The following is a 19,525-nucleotide window of genomic DNA, read 5'->3' on the forward strand; positions in this document are numbered from 1 at the left end:
TAATACATTATTATAATAATTTAATTAGACTTGATTAAATTTAATTAAATATTTTACTTAATTATAAAATTTTATGATAATTTTAATCAATTATAAATGATGTAATTCCACACTAGTGTTTTTAACAAACCATGATTTTACCTTTTTTTTCCCCTAGCAGCTTATTTTGCCTATATTTTTATGAAATCCTGCTGGTTTCAAAACAAAATAATATATCGTTGTAATATAATGCTGCGAGCCATTATCGTCCATCATCAGCCACTTATACATAGTTTAAGCTTGGTTTAGTAAAATTAAAAAATATATATTTGTATTATTTTTAAAATACATATATTTTATTTTGTATTTGATAAATAAAAAAATTACATATTTATGTTTATATATTTTAAAAATTAAAAATATTTTTGAAAATATTTTTAAAAATATTTAATTTTTAAAATTATTTTATATTTATTAAAATTAAAAAATTTAATATAATAATAATTATTTAAGTTATTTTTATATTTATATCAAACATAAATTACATAAGTACTATATATTTTAAAAAATTCTCTTTCAAAAGTCAATTTTAAAGGGCCATCTAGGACTATAGCCATGAGTGGCATAAACGCATACACATTTATCATTGGCCACATAATAAAAGCAAATTCAATTGAACCAGCCAAAAGAGGAACCTACATTAAGCAATGTTACAAAAAGAGTAATTTACATAAATAAATAGTTTGAGATTAAAAATGATGTAAATATTCTAAACTAATTTTTATTATACATTCTGTTCTGAACATCTTTTTACGTTGTTTCAATATGATGTCAGATTTGATGATTAACTATTAAAAATTTACATTCATACCAATTAATGTTTAAGAGGATGAAACAACCTCTTTAAAAAAGAGTTAAATTGTTCAATAGAAAATTTACTCATTACTTATCTGAATATACCGTTGAGGGCTAATTTCAAGAGGATTGAAATTCGGAAGCCAGTGGTGGAGAAATTAGAAAACAAACTTTACAAGTGGAAGGCGGGAGTGCTATCAAAGGCGGGGACGCTTGACTATTATTAGGGTTATGCTTAATAATTTCCCTTCGTATTACTTGAGCATCTTCAAGTTACCGAAGACGGTAACAAAGAAGATCATATCCATTCAGTCAAAGTTTTTTTAGATGAGAAAGATGGTAAATCAAAACTTTCTACAGTAAACTAGAGTACAATACAAAAATCCAAGGAGTATGGAGACATAACAATAAAAAATGGGCTCTCTTGTTTAAGTGGTGGTGGAGGTATTCTTCTGAAGACAAGCCGATGTGGAAGAGAATAGTTGTTTCTTGTAATGGAGTATCTCTCTCGGAATCAGTTTAAGGGGAAAGACAATGCCGGTGGGACTGAGAGCTGCTGTCGCCGTCGCATACGAGGAGCAGAGAGTGAGAGAGAGGCGCGCAGAGTTCAAGGAGAGAGAAGCCGTTGTCGTTGTTATGCATATCCTTGTTTGGTTATGTACCTAAATATCCTCCAAGATTCTTGAAGAAAAATTTTTGTCCTTGTCGCTTGTTATTCCTTTCTAAAATCTTGTATCCTATTGAGTAAACTCGAGATTTGTTTTAATGTCACGTACGATCATTAGATATAACAAGCGATACGTTAGTTCTTAGGACATGGTTGGTGGATGCACTACAAGAAAACCGGTAGATAGCGGCGATAAACCGCTGCTAAATACAATATGCCAGTAGTTCTTGTAGCGGTTTTACGAGACGCTACCAAATGATCATATTTTGCAGCGATTTTTCGATAACCGCTGCAAAATGTACCTGTTTTGTAACGGTTTGCGGAGACGCTGCTAAATGTCTAGTTGTTGACTACATTGTTACTCGTTTTGCAGTGGTTTTTTTCCAATAGCTGCAATATTCTTTGTAACTTGAATTTTTTTTGTATAAACATTATTGCCTTCTTATAACTGTTCTAATCCTCGCTATTTTTTTTAATGAAAAAATAAGGTTCAAATACTGCAACTTAATTAATGCGTTAAATAAATTTTCAATTTTGTGTTACATAAAAAATAATTCATTAATTAAAAAAAATTATACATGAATAACTAAAAACGAATTTACGAACCAGATTTTCTCTTGTAGTATCAGCCATTTTGAGTTTTTATTTAACCATAACTGGTAACATAAAAATCAAGTGAACGTCCGATTTCATATACTCAAAACAAAGTTCAATGGAGCATAAAAATCTGAATTACTAAAGTAGACAAACAAGTTGTGAGTCAAAATTTCTCATCAACATCGTATTGACCTGGCCAGAAATACTCTGTCAAAAAAGCGCTGCAGTGACGTGATAACGGATCTGATAAGTCATCTCCAAACCATGGCATCTTGTTCAGATCGAAACCCTTTTTGCAGCATGTATGGCATCTTCTCTGTGTTGGGTGTTTAAAGTTTCATTGTCTTCTTCTGGAACCCTATTAAGCTCAACATCCATGGAGATGTCATATCCACCGGAGGAGATAGCATCTAAATCGTCTTCTGAATCAGTGTCTGCTCCATCTAGAGTGTCAGTAACTATTTCCCCCGAATATTCAACTGACACTGAATATATTAACATGCAACCAATAACATATTAATCTACTTAAAAGATAACGATAACTTCCAAGTCATTCTAGTTATTAAGGAAAAAAATTTCGGAATTATGGAAAGAGGACTTTCAAAATTAACAAATACAAAATTAACTATTACCGTCTCCTTCGTCAGTAGTTTGGACAGATTTATTGGAAAGAAGCTCTCTAATAGCACGTTCTATATACTTCAATTCCTCTTTAGAAGCAATCTCCAACTCAACACCATGCGAGTTATTAAAGTGCATCTGCACCATAATATAATGTATAGTTGATGGTGTATTTTGTAAAGCATATTGTGTCTCTGTAATTCACTTTCTGTGCTAGAAATTTATTTCCAACCTTTAATTCAGCAAGTATCTCTGCAGATATCCTACCAGCTACAAATGTCACAAAAACATAGCCAAATTTCTCCTCGTACCTTGATCCCCATTCATGAAGTTCCTACAAATTTTAGCATGAACGGAACAACTACTTCTGGTTAAATGTCATAAGCATAAAGCAACTTAAAATACTTATTTTTCAAATAATGTTTAACTCAAGTGTTTAAGGGTACGGCTAATGAACATACCTGCACAGTAGCTTCGTTTGCCGTTTCCAAGTATTCATTAGAGCAAGATCGACCTGATAAAGCCTCCAACCAAGACCTAACATTCAACTTACGGGACCATATGTCTCTGGCAACCATAATTGCATGTTCCAATGAAGAAAATGGAGAGGCCAAAGCCATTTTGTTAGCGAATGTTGTGCCTGCACAGCATGATGAAAAATCCTCCGTTTTCATTTCTCCTGTTACAAAACCATTTTATATTAAAATAATTTGTCAATGATAACAATATTGTAATTCAGGATAATTTACTCGATGTCATAATTTTCTTTATTGGAGGTTAAGAACAATAACAAAGATGATGAGAACAACAAAGCCTTGACAACTAACTTTTAGAAGCAAAAATCGTTGGAAGAAATGAGGAATTGGTGTCATTCATGAAAATCAACTTGAAATGAAAACTTAAGTCAAATACGAAAACACAGATAGTAATGTAACCAGCAAACTTCGCACATCATAAACACTGTTAAACTTATCAAACACACACAGATACTCTGAAAATGCTGCACATGTTTTGCCATATTTTCACTATGGCACATAATCTATGTTATCAGAACCATCTGCTACTGGGTCTTCTATATCATCATCCCTTGTCAACTGTAAATCACTGATGTCACCTGCTGCTGACATGTTCAACCCGGGTTGAGGAGAAAAAGCAGCTTCAACATCCTCATTCTCTCTTCCCATGTCATACAAGTCTCGTGGTTTTACATGAACCACTACATTCCATTCTTGATCTACTTCATCACGTACATAGTACACGAGTTGAGCTTCTGATGCCAATATGTACGGTTCATCTTCTTCTCGATCACCGGTGTGAATTGGACGAGCGAAATAATGCTAGTAAGGTCCAGATGGTCTTCTTTGAGTCCTCTGCTCGTAGTTGTATCAGCCCAAATACATTTGAACAAAACCACTGTGAAATGGCAGCTGTAGTTCAGTTCGATTATGTCCACAATTTTTTCATAATATGGAACACTACCAACAGCCACTCTGTTGTCACGCATGCTGGCATAACTTCTTGTATTTGATGAGACATAAACTCCACTATTTTGTGTTTTCAGCCTGTCTTCCTTTGTGATAGTTCTAAACTTGTACTCATTGACGTTGTATGCCCCAAACCGTCTTGCCTGAAGCATGGGACCACATGCCAGCAACTTCATTTCTTTCGAATGACAGTACTGTCCATTGGAACCTAGCATCATAAATTATAGTTTGTTCGTATAAAAAAATTAGAATTTATAATTTATAATTCTAGGACACAAATAAGTTGGTCAGGTTAAATTTCTACGAACCTCACGCTTGAACCGGCGAGAAAATTCTGCATGCACAACACAGTCTATCTTAGAGTGCGACCTTGTTTGATCTCGTAATTTTCGCTTGGTTTCTGACCTAAATTTACTTTACGACATAACAAGAAATTAGTGCAACGACTGAGTGTTTGAAATTGGTTATAATCGTGCTTAATGATTACATGTACATACTTACTCAATAAATGGAGCGACGGCCTCGCAATTGACTAGCACATGACGATGTGCCTGATCTCTTTCCATTGGGGTCAGTACAAAATGTGATACAGCCCTAGAAGCTTTTCCAATTTCAGGGAACATAGTACATCCTGTATTGTTTGTAGTATCAACAGGTCGATCGTCAACTCGCGCTGGTCGGTTGATTCTAGTCTCAGTATTATCCAAATATCTGGAGCAGAATGTCAAAATCTCCTCGGATAAATAGCCCTCCGCAATTGAGCCTTCAGCTTGTGCCCTGTTACGCACATATTGCTTTAATCGTCCCAAGTACCTTTTATAGAAATACGACATAACGCTTAGTATATACTTAACGAAATCGGAAAAAGGTGTCTTAAATGCGTTTAGTAGCACGCTAACCTTTCTATTGGATACATCCACCAATAATGTACCGGGCCACCAAGTTTTAGCTCATCAACGAGGTGCACCGTAAGGTGAACCATGACAGTGAAGAAGGACGGAGGAAATATCATTTCCATCTGACACAGAGTTTGCACAACATGATTTTGAAGGTCACCAAGATTCATAGGATTTACAGCTTTTCCACAGAGTTCTCGAAAAAATGAGGACAGATTCGCAATCACATTCGATACTGGACTTGGCAGTGCATTCTTCACCAAAATTGGAAGTAATTGTTCCATTAGAATGTGGCAGTCGTGACTCTTCAACCCATACAACTTGCGCTGTCGGATGTCAACACAACGAGCAATGTTGCTCGAGTAACCATCTGGAAAGACCATGTTCTGTAGAGTCTTCAGAAATACATCCTTCTGTGGATTCGACATTGTGAAGATTGCTGCAGGATATTTACCACCTTCGTCCGGCCACAATTCAGACCTTATGCCCATGCTTTGTAAATCTTTGCGAGCCTTAAGATTGTCCTTTGATTTGATGCTATCGTTTAAGATAGTGAAGACCACATTGTCACAAATGTTCTTCTCTATATGCATCACGTCAAGGTTATGACGCAACATGTGATCCTTCCAGTACAGGAGTTCAAAGAACACACTCCTCTTTTTCCAATACGAGTCATCTTAATCTGCATCTTCACCAATGCGTCTTCTTTTGGCTGTCAGAGTTGAGCTCTTCCCAAATGATACTTGCATGTTACACTGCTGCCTTAAGACATCTGCTCCAGAATACTTCTTCGGTGGATCTCTGCTTTCAACTTATCCGTCAAATCTAATCCGGTCTACTCTATATTTATGGCCCTGATTCAAGAAGCGGCGATGGCCCGTGTAACACCATTTTCGACTGAATGTTAGTCGCTGAGCTTTAGCATCCACGTTACACGTGGGACAAGCTAACCCACTGTACGTGTTCCACCCAGATAAATTTTCCAACCCTGGAAAATCGCTAATAGTCCACATTAGTGCCGCACGCATCTTGAAAGTGGCCCCCTTATTAGCATCATAAGTTTCAACGCCATCCCAGAGTTGCTTCAACTCATCCACCAGGGCTCCAAATAAACATCGATGTCGTTACCCGGCATTTTAAGATCGGGAATAATCATAGATAGTATAAAAGATGCCTGTTTCATGCATAGCCAGGGAGGAAAATTGTACGGAATAAGAATCACAGGTCAAATGGAATACGTGGTACTCATATTTCTAAAAGGATTAAAACCGTCACTTGCTAAAGCTAAGCGAACACTGCGAGCATCGTTAGAAAAAGAAGGATACTTTGCATCAAAGTTTTTCCATGCTTTAGCGTCCCTTGGATGCCTCAAGTACCCATCATTATTATCTGCCTCCTTATGCCATAACATGTCAGATGAAGTTTTGCTACACATGAATAACCGTTGCAGTCGTGTTATTAGAGGAAAGTACCGGAGAGTCTTTGCTGGGAGAGGCTTTCCATTTTTCCTGACAGGTATTTTGAGTTTCGTAATGGAACCTTTTCGCGTCTTCTGCTTCCATCGTGAAGTCCCACACTGCTTGCATTTCGTCGCGCTCTCATCCTCACCCCGATACAACATGCAATCATTCGGGCATGCATCTACCTTTTTGTACTCAATCCCCAACTTTCGAATAGTTTTCTTGGCTTCATACAAAGTGAACGGAAACTTGGCTTGCTCAAATGCATCCCGCAATAAGTCCAAAATCATCGACATAGCCTTGTCACTCACACCACACATATACTTAATGTGATAAAGCTTCACTAAGAAAGACAATTTTGAGTATTTCGAACAGCCAGGATATAATTCCTCCGCTCCATCTGCAAGAAGATCGACAAAATCCTGTGCCTCGCGACTTGGACCATTGTACAAGTACGGCAACTCTACATCATCGGCTTCTACAGGATCTGCTGTTGTGGTCTCCTCACTTTCAGGAGGCATTGTGAAGTTAAATGCCTCGTGCACCATTTGAAGATATGGATTCACCTCGGGTGTAGGTTTCTCAACTATTGGTGTGCAAGTAGAACTCTCCCCAGCTGGTTTCTCACCATGACGCAACCACAAAGTATAGCCAGCGGGAAAGGGCTTTATCAACAGGTGGTCGTACGCATCCTCTCTTGTTTGCATAAATCGAAACCCACATTGAGGGCATGGACACTTTATCATGTTATTCGACGATGCATTCGCAAATGCAAAGTCTAAGAACATATTAAGTCCTCGTCTATATTCTATGCTATCTCGTGGCTTAAGAATCCAGGTTTTGTCCATATCTATTATACACCAAATATATGATTTAATAATTAATGTGAAACAACTTTTTCAAAGCTAAAATAATGTTAAGTATCGTACTGTATTCATTCCGCATGATATGTATTCAAAGCTAAAATAATGTTATCTATAAACCTTTTTATAAGAGGGAATTCAAAATTTCTATACTCTTATTTGTATTCAAAGTTTATTTTCATGTTTTATTATAGTTATGTAAATGAAAAATCTTAGCATTAGTTTTAATTTTTTCATATTTTATATGGATATTTTTTCCTAGCTTTCTTAAGGGGGCGAGTAGTGAACTCGGGCCCTCCATCGAAATTTAAGAAACTATACTTATATTTGAGATATGAATTTTTAGAATAAAAAAATATTAAATAATTTAATAGTTTCATACGTAATTTTACTATCTTAATAGTTTAATTCACTAATATTTTTTACTTAATTAATTTACTATCATACTCTCAACTCTTTGTACCTTTCAATTTAGTTTTTATATAATAATCTATATTTATTTCCGAAAACATCATTTATTTTTTTTATAATATTATGTTTAATATTTATATTATTATGTTCGAAATGACTTACGTTATTATATGTTGGTAATCACATTATGTACTGTAGATATTTAGTTTATTGTATCAAATAATCATTTTTACTCTCAGTGTGCGTTGGTTAAAGAAAAAATAATATAAATATATCTTGTATCTTGTATCTATAAGCAGTGACGGACCCAGAAAATTTATGTTGGGGGGCAAAAATAATATACATTACTATCAAAAGATATATTAATTTAAATTTAAAAAAAATAGAATTGCACATTAATTGTTCGAATATTATTATAAAAAATTATATATTATAAAATAGAACGAAAGATATTTTTTAAAATATTTTTTCATTATTATTTATATAAATAATAAATATATATTCTAAATTAGTAAATTGATCAATTGATTTTAGAAATTAGAAATGCATCATAAGAGTACTTATAATAAAATAGAACGGAAGATAAATAAATAATTAAATAATAAAGATTACTAAATTGAGAATAAAATAAAATATATAACATTATAAAGAGAATAAAAAATTAGATTAATACCTACACTATAATTGATTGAATTATAGTTTGTTATTGAAAAAAAAAACGAGATCGAAAGATACATAGAGTCATACAGAGTTACATTAAATAAACAGAGAATTTAAAATTTACCTTTTGATGAGAAAAAAATGACCACTAGAAAAGGAATTAAAAAAGAAGGTTGAATCTAAGAAGGGGATTTAAGAGAATAAAAAAGTGATGACGACTGGGATTTGAGAATGAAAAAAGACTAAATTTAATTAGGTTTATTAATAGTCAAAATAATAGAAAGATAGAGTGAATTTGAAATTTTAACTAATTAGGCTAAATTTATTTATAATGGGGTTAATTAAAATTTAAAATGAGGATATATTATATATGTATGTATTTAAAAAAAAAGTGGGGTCCGTCCCTGTCTATAAGAGTACTATGTCTTTCAAATAATTATTAATTTATTTTTTATTTAATAATAAATTTTTTTTATAATTTAATAGTTTTTTATGTAATTTTAATATCTTAATAATTTTATTCACAAACATAATTACTTAAATAATTTCTAATCATAACTTTAAGTCTTTATACCTCGAAATTATTTTTAATATAATCATCTATATTTATTTATAAAACCATCACATATTTTTGTACAATACAATATTTAACGTTTATATTATTATATTCGAAATGACTTACGTTCACATTATGTATTTTAGATATTATTTTGCTTGTATCAAATAATCATTTTTATTCTAAATTTGCGTGATTGAAAGAAAAAATAATATAAATATATTTTATATCTTGTATTCATAAGAGTACTGTGTCTTTCAAATAATTATTAACTTATAATTTATTTTCAAATTTTTTTCGTTCATTATGAAAGAATTAATTTTTGAATAATACCATTTGTCATAATTTTTAGAAGAAACCCGTTAAAAATTTCTGGTGAGTTACAATATTTTAAAGATATTTTTTTATTATACATATTATTAACGAATTTATACTTTATAGAAGTTACTTTATATTTTTAATCTCTTATTATGTTCTCCTTAAGCAGTCATTAGCTATCGTATAGTTAACATTCCATAAAAATAGTTAACATGTAGTTATTAGAGTTGGTTTCTGAAAAGATTTATTAAAATATCAATAGAGTAACTAATAATTAGTACTCAACGAACACATCAAAGTAACAAAAAAATAAGTCAAACTATTTTAATTAAGTCTTACAATTTTAATAATCTAGGATTAACATTTATAATTATAATATAAATAAATCCAAATAACTTCAAATAGTATAACATATGCACATAACTCATTACGCACCTTCAAGGCCTGTATGTATGTCAAAGATGCCAAATAAAAATAGTCTGAACTGTGTATCAAATAGAAGACAAAAGTTAGTAAACGAAAAATTAAGTCCAAAAAATTATTCTCTTCATCCAGACATTTTCAAAAAATTTTGGCATAAAAAAAATTATAAGATGATTATTTTCATAACCAATAATTAAGAAATAAATTATCTTAAATAACATATTTGATGTACAACACACTTAAAAATAGGAAAAAAAAAAGATCAACAATATAAAAGATACACAAAACCAACTTATTGTTTTTCATTATATAAAACATGATTAATCGAAATAACATATATTGAAACCATAATTAAAAAATTTTAGGTATTAATTGTTTACAAACAGTAGATAATTAACCAACGATTACTTTGGGCATATTCAAAAAAGACGTATTTTCTTTTTTATTGTTTTACCAAATGTACGCGGTAAATTAAAGAAAAAAATTGGACTGTTTAAAAACTGAAATTAAACTATTTAACCGGCCGAGATCTGGTTCGGGCAAACCGAACCGTGACTTGGCCGTCTCAATTGAAGCAAGGCCTTTCTGTATCTGTTTAGCCCACATGTAACCCTAATTAGAGCCCACTCCAAGAGCAATGAGAAAAACCAAAGTGCAGAGTGACGCCGTCACGTGAAGGTCTCCGCCAAATCTCCTCCAGCGCATCGCAATTCACCTGCGGCCAGCCATATCCGCGTGCCACCGCCGTTGGTCCTCAAGTCGCTACCTTTCCCTCCGTCGCACCCCTCCTTTCTTTCCATTAAGCCGCCGTTGTTGTCACCGTGAAGCATCCCTCACGCACCCGAGCTATCGCAAGCTCTGTTCGTTCCTCGGTGTGAAGGTGCTCTAGTACGTCTACTTCCCTTGGTCACTCGGTGGCTCTGTCTCCCCTCCATCAACGTTGACATTTGTTCGAGCTTCCAAGTATTTTTCTCTATTTATTTAACTGTATCTGCATGCTTTTGTTTAATTGATTTTTGAAGTTGTTTATTTAACCCGGTCACTCATGCTTTTTTAGTTTTAGATTTGATGTTTATGTAACTCTATTTTAGTGATACCCTAAGTCTGGTTCCTTGATAAAACATGTATGTAATTTGGTTTCAATTGAACAAAAGGAATAAACATGTTAGGCTTGTGCAGTAAACGAAAAGATTTAGTTTGGAGCATAGCAAATATTTAAAAAAAAACGGAGCTAATAGGATAAAACAACCAATATGTTCATACGAATGAGTAAAATATGTTTAAAAAAGTATATTACTGGGATTTTTACTTAAAAGAAAAGTTAAGAAAATTGAAAATTTGAGTTTAAAAATTGGAGAAGAGAATATGATGTAACACTGAAAATGGTGGTTACCTGGATGAATGTGTAGTTGGAAATTGATGATCCTCACATAAGACTGGTGTTGGCTCCTAATTTTTCAAAAGAAGAAGAGTGGAGATTTATGAGTTTACAATTATATGGGATGAAATAGGTTAGTATATATTTTACCCAACACCTTAAAAATATAACTAATCTTCAAATTTGTTTTGAAGATAACAACAAAAAAATCGAATTTGAAATCATTGACCGGATTTACAGTCACTTATTTAACAGAAGGCATTTGTTCAGATACAAATAATTAGTTAGAAGGATAAATTAATTATTTAAAAGGTTAAATTTATTAGAAGTAGGAACGGCCTGCTCAAATCCCATAAATTAAAATTTTAAATTTGAAATCAAATAAGGTAGTTAAGTAAACGGCAGAAATCTGTTTGAAACTAAAGTTGTTAGGATTTTAAAATTAAACCCAATATTTTAGCAGTCACTCTCTCCCGTCTTGTTAACATACTCTGCGCCTCCTTTACCCCGAGCCACTTTATAATTCTTATCTCGTATAATTTTTTCATCAATACTGAGCTTACTCCTCTGCACAGTAATTATGTGTTCTTAATCATTGAGAAGAAGGCTCTTAAACTTAGTTAAAGGGTTGAAGCTAATCTTGAATAGTGGTTTTTGGCTCCTCATTTTCTGATCAGTCACCTAAGATCAATGTAGTTTACTTCGTTCTTCTTCTTGTTCATTCTTATGTTATTAATTCCTGGTGTGTCTATATTTCTGCATTTCATGCTTAGGTTGATGATGATTTCTCCTATGTAATAGATTTTCTTTTAATTTTGCATTTGTTTTTTTGATTTTGTTTTTTTTGTTCCTGCAACATAGTTCCAAATAACAAAGATAAGCATGTAACTTGGACTTGAATCTGAGAAAATAACATAGTTCTTAATAGTTTAAAAGGATAGTTTGTTTTTGTTTACTTGTGTTGAGTCAGGTATTAGGTAGAGAAACTGAGTCATAGTGATAAATTGGTAAAAAACTTACAACTTTATTAAGAAATTGCTGAAATTCTTGTGTGAAAATTTACTACTTTATTGAAAAATTGATGAATCTGTTGCTGGAACTATGGAGATTGGTTACATGCATATATATTCCAGGCTTAATTTTTTAGATATTTTATGTATGTATAGTACCTTGAGAGTGTGGATCATGCATCTTATTAGGTTATTATTCTAGCGAAAGATCATTAGGATATTTGTGTACAGATGTTAAGAAACATATTGTGCCTTCCTAGAAGGATCACACCAACGTGTCCCATGCGTATTCATGTTCATCCAAAGTCAATCTCAAGGAGGTAGTATTCATATTCATGTTTGCCACCTGAAGTAGCTGCAGATTTGGATTCTTTGAGAAGTGCACCAACCTCATCCCATGCAAGATGATGTGCGGGCAGCTAATGATTTGAATTATGAATGTTGGAATCTGAATACTCTTTAATTTTTCACTGTCATAATGACTTTTGAGATATTTATTTGTAGCTTTTTATTTTGGTGACTTTATCAGTAGTTTACAGTCATCGATGCACTGAATTCAAATAATTATTATAATGATTCACTTTTGCATATATTTCTGTTTTGTTTCGTGTGTTGTAGTTTGATTGACTGTTAGTTATTTTAATAAGGTAACATAATTGAGTGGAAGAATGTATAAAGTATAAAAGAATGGGCATATATTAGTGTAAGTTTGGGTTTTTTTTATAAAAAAAAGTGTAACTCTACATTTGGCAGCGATTTTAAATCCGCTGCTAGATCTTAACAGAATATTTCAACGAATAGCATTTTGCAACGGTTAACAACCGCTGCCATCTTCAAGCATACAGATTCTTACGATTTTGTAGCGGAAAGAACCGCTGCAAAATTATACTGCTGCAAAATACCATTTAGCAGCGGTTGTTCCAGCGGGTATATCAACCGCTGCTATCCGTTTGGCAGCGGTTAAAAGCCGCTGCTAATCCTATGCATAACCGTTGCTATTTGCCGGATATGGTGTAGTGATGCAGAAGGTAAAGCTATAAGTGTGCAATGCCACAAGATGTTGTGGAGCCTTATTTTATGTGAAAGAGTTTTGTTGATATTAGGCTCGTGACCGGTAGTGAGGTTGCGAAATGATTGATGAGGTTGAATGAATGATGAGGTTGAGAACTTTTGGATAGAACGTTCGATAAAGTACAGTTGGGAGTAGTGATGATGAGCTGTGTTAAAGCATGGGAAAGTTGAAACCTTAAGGTTTGATGTGAAAACTAGTTATTATTACGGATGTAATCGGATGTGAGCAATAGAATGGAACCACGAAATTATGGAGTAAGAATGTTCTTGGGGAGTTATGAGCAAGTTGGAAAGCGCCTAGTGATTGATTAGTTAAGGGAACAAGAGTATTGGCCTGTCGATCACATTGTTTTTGCAAACACCTATTTTAAAATTTTGCACCCTATTGTGTTTTTTCAAATTTCGGTAAAGTGTTGACACCATCTAACCTCTTTGTTTTGAGGGTAACTTATAACTTCTACTTTACACCATACTCTTCCCTTCTAATATTCTATTTAAGTCTTATGGCTTATCGGGTATTTAAAAATTTATATATATGTCAAAACTCCTTATTTTTCTAAAGTATTCAAAAGAAAAGTATTAAAACTATGTAATATCTTATGTATTACTTTAATTTTCGAGGACAAAAATTTTTATAAGGTGGGTAGAATGTAAAATCCAGAAATTTCAAAAAAAAATTTATTATGAACTAATTTTAATTTATTTATTTATTAAAAACTTTATTTTCATAAACTATTTTATTAAAAGTAATTAAATCAAGTTCTAATAATTAAAATAGAAATTTTACTTAATTTTTTAATTATTGAATAATTTTTTATATTTAAACCATAAAGCTTAGTAGTTATAAAAGAATAAGAATTTTATATGACTTAGTTTAAATAATTGAGATTTTAGAATTTAATACTTTAATTTTTATAAGCAGAAAAAATTAATTATATTATCTCTAATTTTAAATTAAAATACTTGATTAAAAGTCAATTAGCAAATTGATAATCAAATAATATTTTCAAAGTAATTTTGAGGGATTAAATTAGATTTTTAACTAATACTCTATACCCTAATCTAATTAAAATTACCAAACCCCAATTTACCCAAAAATCCCTAATTTCACATTTCTCCCAAAAGCAAACCTTAATTCCCTAATTGAAAATCCTAACCCTTTTACCCCACCGCCTTACCCCCACTCATCTCTCTCACCCACCACACCCCACACACAGACACACACACACTTTTAACACAAGAACACACACATCACAGAGAAGAGAAAGAAGAAAAGGAGGGAAGGGGAATTAACGAAGAGAGAGAGAGAGAGAGAGAGAGAGAGAGAGAGAGAGAGAGAGAGAGAGAGAGAGAGCTATGGGAATGAGGAGAAATGGAGCAGAGAGCGGAGGGGAAGGACGGCGTCGGCGGGGCTAAGAGCCGTTGTCGCTGTTGCACACGAAGAGCAGAGAGTGTAAGAGAGAGAGGCGCGCAGAGTTCAAGGAGAGAGAAGTTGTTGTCATTGTTGTTCCGTCGCGTCCTGGCGCCGCTGCTGCCGTTGAACTCACTATCGCCGCCATCCAATGTCGCCATTGAAGAAGAGAGGGAGATTTGCGACGGGAAGGGAGGAGAAGAGAGAAGAAGTCGTTGCCTAGCTGTCTCGCGTCGCCGTCGCACTGCCGTTGTTGAGCAGCCGCCACCGTGGAATCGCGAATGGAGGATGCGCGTCTGGTCGTCACCGCCACATTCTGTTCCATCGCCGTCACTGCCAGCTTCCTCCACCGTCGAGGTTGGTCGCGAATGGGAGAGGAAGAAGCTGCCTCTGTCACCAAAAAATAGCGCTGCCTCATCGGGATACATTGCCGTTGCTGCTATGATTTTCTGTTATCACCAGAATCGTTACAGATATTACTGCCACTCTGTTCCATGTTTTCCTTTTATTACAGTAAGCATATGTGTTCTGAAACCCTCACAGCTAGTGTATATGTGTTATATTATGAGTTTGGTGAAAATTCTGAGATTTTGGTAATGTAGGATCGAATTCTGGTTGTTGCTTGTCGCTTTTAGAGTTGCCGTGGTTGTTGTGAAAGTGGTTTGGGGTTGTGGTTGCGGCTATCACTAATTGCGGACCGAGAGAAAAGCGTTTCTTTGACGCGTTTGATTCTGGGTTTGACTATTCGAAGTAGGGGCGCTTTCCTTAAACTCATTTTATTTTCGAGAATTGTTATAAATCGATATTGATGCAAAACTATATTTTTGTGATTATGAGAGTCTTATGGAGTGAATTGAGTTGCTCTGGATAATTGTGATTATTTGTCTGGTGGAATTATTGACTGTTTGAGAAGGTTGAATATTCTGAGTTATTGAAAATGAGTTGACTTTTGAAAATATTTAATATTAGAATTTAGTTTAATTCTGAAAATAATTTGGTATTAGAAAATATTTTATATTGAAATTTAGTTTAAAACAAATTTGAAAAGGATTTGATATTGGAAACAGTTTGGTTGTTAGAAATGAGTTACTGTTTGGAAATGGTTGAAAAGGGTTTGAGGAATGTTTGGATCTTGGGTGGCAGAGTCCGAGCTTTAGAGGAGATGCTACTGAAATTTTTATAAAAATCGAAAAGCTTCGTTTGAAATGATTATTTAGAAAGATTTGGTTTTAAAGATTATATGTTTTAAGTTTGATTTATTTAGAAAAGAATGAATTATGTTTTGCATTTAAATTATTAATGAATCGAATGGTAGGTGTGATAATGAGGAATGATGAATTTGAGGTGTTTCAATGAGATATGAACTAATATGAATTGATGATGAAAATGAACTAAAAGTAAATGAGACTTGCAAAAATGAGACAAATTGTTGACCCTCTGTACGTAAGATGTGACCAGACACTTTAACTCCCCAGGTTCTCGCATGGGCATGCATATATATATGAATTTGAGCTTGGGGCTTTATCTCTCCCCATGGATGAGCTTGGAATTTTTTCCATGGATATTATTGAGCTTGAGGATGCACGTACAGAGATACTGTCTAATGGTTAACTACCAGGACATATCGAGTTGGCTGTATAACTGACAAATGAGCTCATTAGCCATAGGACATGCATACATCATATGTATTTGTATGTTTTACTTGGGTATGCATTGTTTTGGTTTGTCTATCTGTTTAACTATGCTTATCTGCTATTTGGCCTACTTGCTATATTTGCATCCTATCAGTGTTTTTCTTGTTTGTATTGTATGTGTGTGCAACTGAGAGATCCCTCATGCTAGTGGTGGTGAAGCTGAGCGTTGTTTTCCTGATGTGATGGTTTGATTGCTGATTTGGTTGAGTTGCTTGAGTTGGGGGTTGTGATTGGTTTCTGATTGAGGTATTAGTAAAGTATGAAAAATCAAGCTGGTTCAACATAGACTTAATGAACCTATGGTTGGAATAAGTTGGTCATTCATACAATTTAGGAAACTGATTAAGATTTTTCTTATAAGAAAAGAAAGGTTTTAGATTTCTAAAAAAATTAAATATTGTTTCTTTAAAAAGATTCATAGGATGAATAATAATTACTGCCTTGGAATTAATTCTTCTCTTTAAACGTATCTTCTTATAACAATTCTTAACCTCTATTGAGAACTTTTTCGAGGACGATGTTGTCATTCCTCTACAGAATTTCTTTTTAGTGACATTCAGGAAGCTTTGGCACGAAGTTGCGATCGAACTACGAAGCTTTATGTATATATATGTTTTCATTCTCTGTATTTGAATAAGTCTATATATTTATTATTATGTGGATATAATATGTGATTATGAGATTTTAAAATAAAGACTTTTCGCTTTCATAATTAAAGATTCGGCTCATATTCGCGAAGTCTCAATATTAAATAAATATAGTATCAAATTAAAGGATTAGAGATAAGTAACACCTGAACTTTTAGTACGATAATGAAATGTTAAAAGTAAGGGTGTTACAGGGATCATTTGTTTTTACATTGTGATTATGTTTTTAACTTGTGATTTAAAGTTTTTTTTTGGTGGGGGGAATTAAATGGGTGAAACCGAAAGAGTGCGAGCGTTCTTTGAATCTTGGTGTGACCAAGAGAATGTCAAACGTGGTAAAAGAAAATGGTTCAATTTATGGTTTGCAATCATTTGGATAATTTAGAAGGATTTGGCTCCTCTAAAGTTGTTTACTTACTTTAGAGAAAAAAGTAACGTAATCTGAACCCTTGATAATATAAATGGTTCTGATCATCTTAAATAAATAAATAATAAATAAATGCATTAAAAGAGAATCAAAACGTCAACTATTAAAAAATTAAAAAGAAAAAATGTGCCATTTTACAAAGATTGCGTGCAGAGTTGAATTTTTGTAACTCTGAATGCGTACAACAATAAAATTTGTATTGAGTAAAAAATAATGAAGATGACCATACAAATATTGAAGACGGCAGTGTTACTGAACCAAAAAAATGGTAGTCACAAAGATGACGGAATTACCAAGTGAAACAAGTATGCTGCTGGTTCCATCTATAGACACTACGATGATGGTGTTCCCAATGAAGATGAGCATTGTGTTGTCCCCTACTAGAGTTACGATGATAGGATTGCCTAACAAGCCAAACATGGAGGTGTTGCTTCCTAAAACTAAAATGGTAGATTTATCAGAAGAAATAAATAAGTTGATGGTCACAATGATACCACTATGAAAAGGTAATTTTTTTATTGAATAATTTCAAATTTCACTGCAATATATTTGATAAAATTTTACTCAATATATATTTTTAGAAGATTGTCAAATGATTTCTCAAAACATGAAAAAAACTCAAATTGCATAACACAATTCTACATTAATTACTTTTTCCATTATAACGATTATATTTAGTACTGTTATTTTAGTATTCTTATTTTTGTATGTTTATAACAATTATATTTAGAATTTTATTACTTATTTTGTTCAGGCCAATTATAGCAAAAAAATACCAAAATTAGGCATGAAATTTGACACGATACTAGAAGCTAAAGACTTCTGAAAAAATTATGGTGGAATAATGGGTTTTGATGTTCGACAATTGTATGCAGATAAATGCAAGGTTGATAATTCTGTACGTAGTTTTAGACTTGTTTGTGCAAAGGAAGGCCAACGAAGACAAGATAAACAAGATCATTTAACAAAGCAACCTCACGCCGAGACTAGAACAAGTTGTCAAGTAAGAATGTCACTTAAGTTTGCTCGAGATATAAAAAAATATGTGATTTGTGACCTTGAGTTAAATCACAATCATACTTTGCAAATTCCAGAAACCGTCATATGATGCCATTACAAAGAAAGATTTCAGAAGTACAAGCATTGCAAATAGATTTGGTAGATAAAGCTGGCATAAGACCAAAGGAAACACATGAACTAACAAGTTTACAAGCTAATGGTAAAGATGTTCTTGGATATACCAAACAAGAACAAAAAAACTATCTTCGAAGCAAACGAAAGCGAGACTTGGCCTATGGTAAAGCAGGTAGTTTATTAAAGTATTTTCATCGACAACTACTTGATAATCCCTTGTTTCAATATACTATACAGTTAGATAATGAAGAGAAAATAACAAATATTTTTTTGGGCTGATGCAAGAATGGTTATTGATTATGCTATCTTTGGTGATGTAATCACATTTGACTACATGCTGCACAAACAAAGAAAATAGACCATTGGGTATTTTTTGTGGATTCAATCACCATTCAGAAATAGTAATATTTGGTGCTGCTCTTTTGTATGACGAATCAAAAGAATCTTTTATGTGGTTATTTGAATCATTTTTGGAAGCTCACATGTAAAAAAAAGACTAAAACTATTTTTATTGATCAAGATCCTGCTATCTGCTATGGCAAGTGCTTTGGTAGAAAAAATGGCTGAAACATATCATGAATTATGTGTCTAGCATATTATGCAAAATGCTATTAGACATTTAGGGAATAAGTTGAAAGATGGTTCTTTTATCTCGAAAGATTTCAAAGCTTGTATATATATAATTCTGAAGATCAGTTTCAATTTCAAGAAGTATAGGATGCATTGTTTCAAAGATACAAAGTGGAAGACAATCCTTGGTTGAAGAGTATTTATAAAGTGAAGGAAAAATGGGTTCATTGCTATATGAAGAAGGTGTATACTATTGGAATGCGAAGTACTCAACTTAGTGAAAGTTTTAATAGTGATTTGAAAGATTTTATGTGGTCAAGTTTAGACATAATACATTTTCTCAAATAATTTGAGCGAGTTGTTGGTGGCACGCGACATAAGGAGCTACAAACT

General features: G+C 33.0%; 1 protein-coding gene across 1 annotated transcript; it reads right to left on the reverse strand.

The window, feature by feature from the left end:
• Positions 1–6,324: 6,324 nt before the first annotated feature.
• LOC148573297 (uncharacterized) lies at positions 6,325–7,407 on the reverse strand. The gene has a single exon (XM_088505722.1). It carries the CDS (start codon positions 7,405–7,407, stop codon positions 6,325–6,327), a length of 1,083 nt encoding a protein of 360 aa, XP_088361848.1.
• Between the last annotated feature and the right edge of the window lie 12,118 nt (positions 7,408–19,525).

The sequence above is a fragment of the Arachis ipaensis genome, chromosome B2 (assembly GCF_059453495.1).
Source record: "Arachis ipaensis isolate K30076 ecotype BB chromosome B2, ASM5945349v1, whole genome shotgun sequence".
Lineage (NCBI taxonomy): Eukaryota > Viridiplantae > Streptophyta > Magnoliopsida > Fabales > Fabaceae > Arachis > Arachis ipaensis.

What these genes read in the sequence shown, in the direction of transcription:
- LOC148573297 (XM_088505722.1), bottom strand. Translation starts at nt 7,407, where the DNA reads ATGGACAAAACCTGGATTCTTAAGCCACGAGATAGCATAGAATATAGA.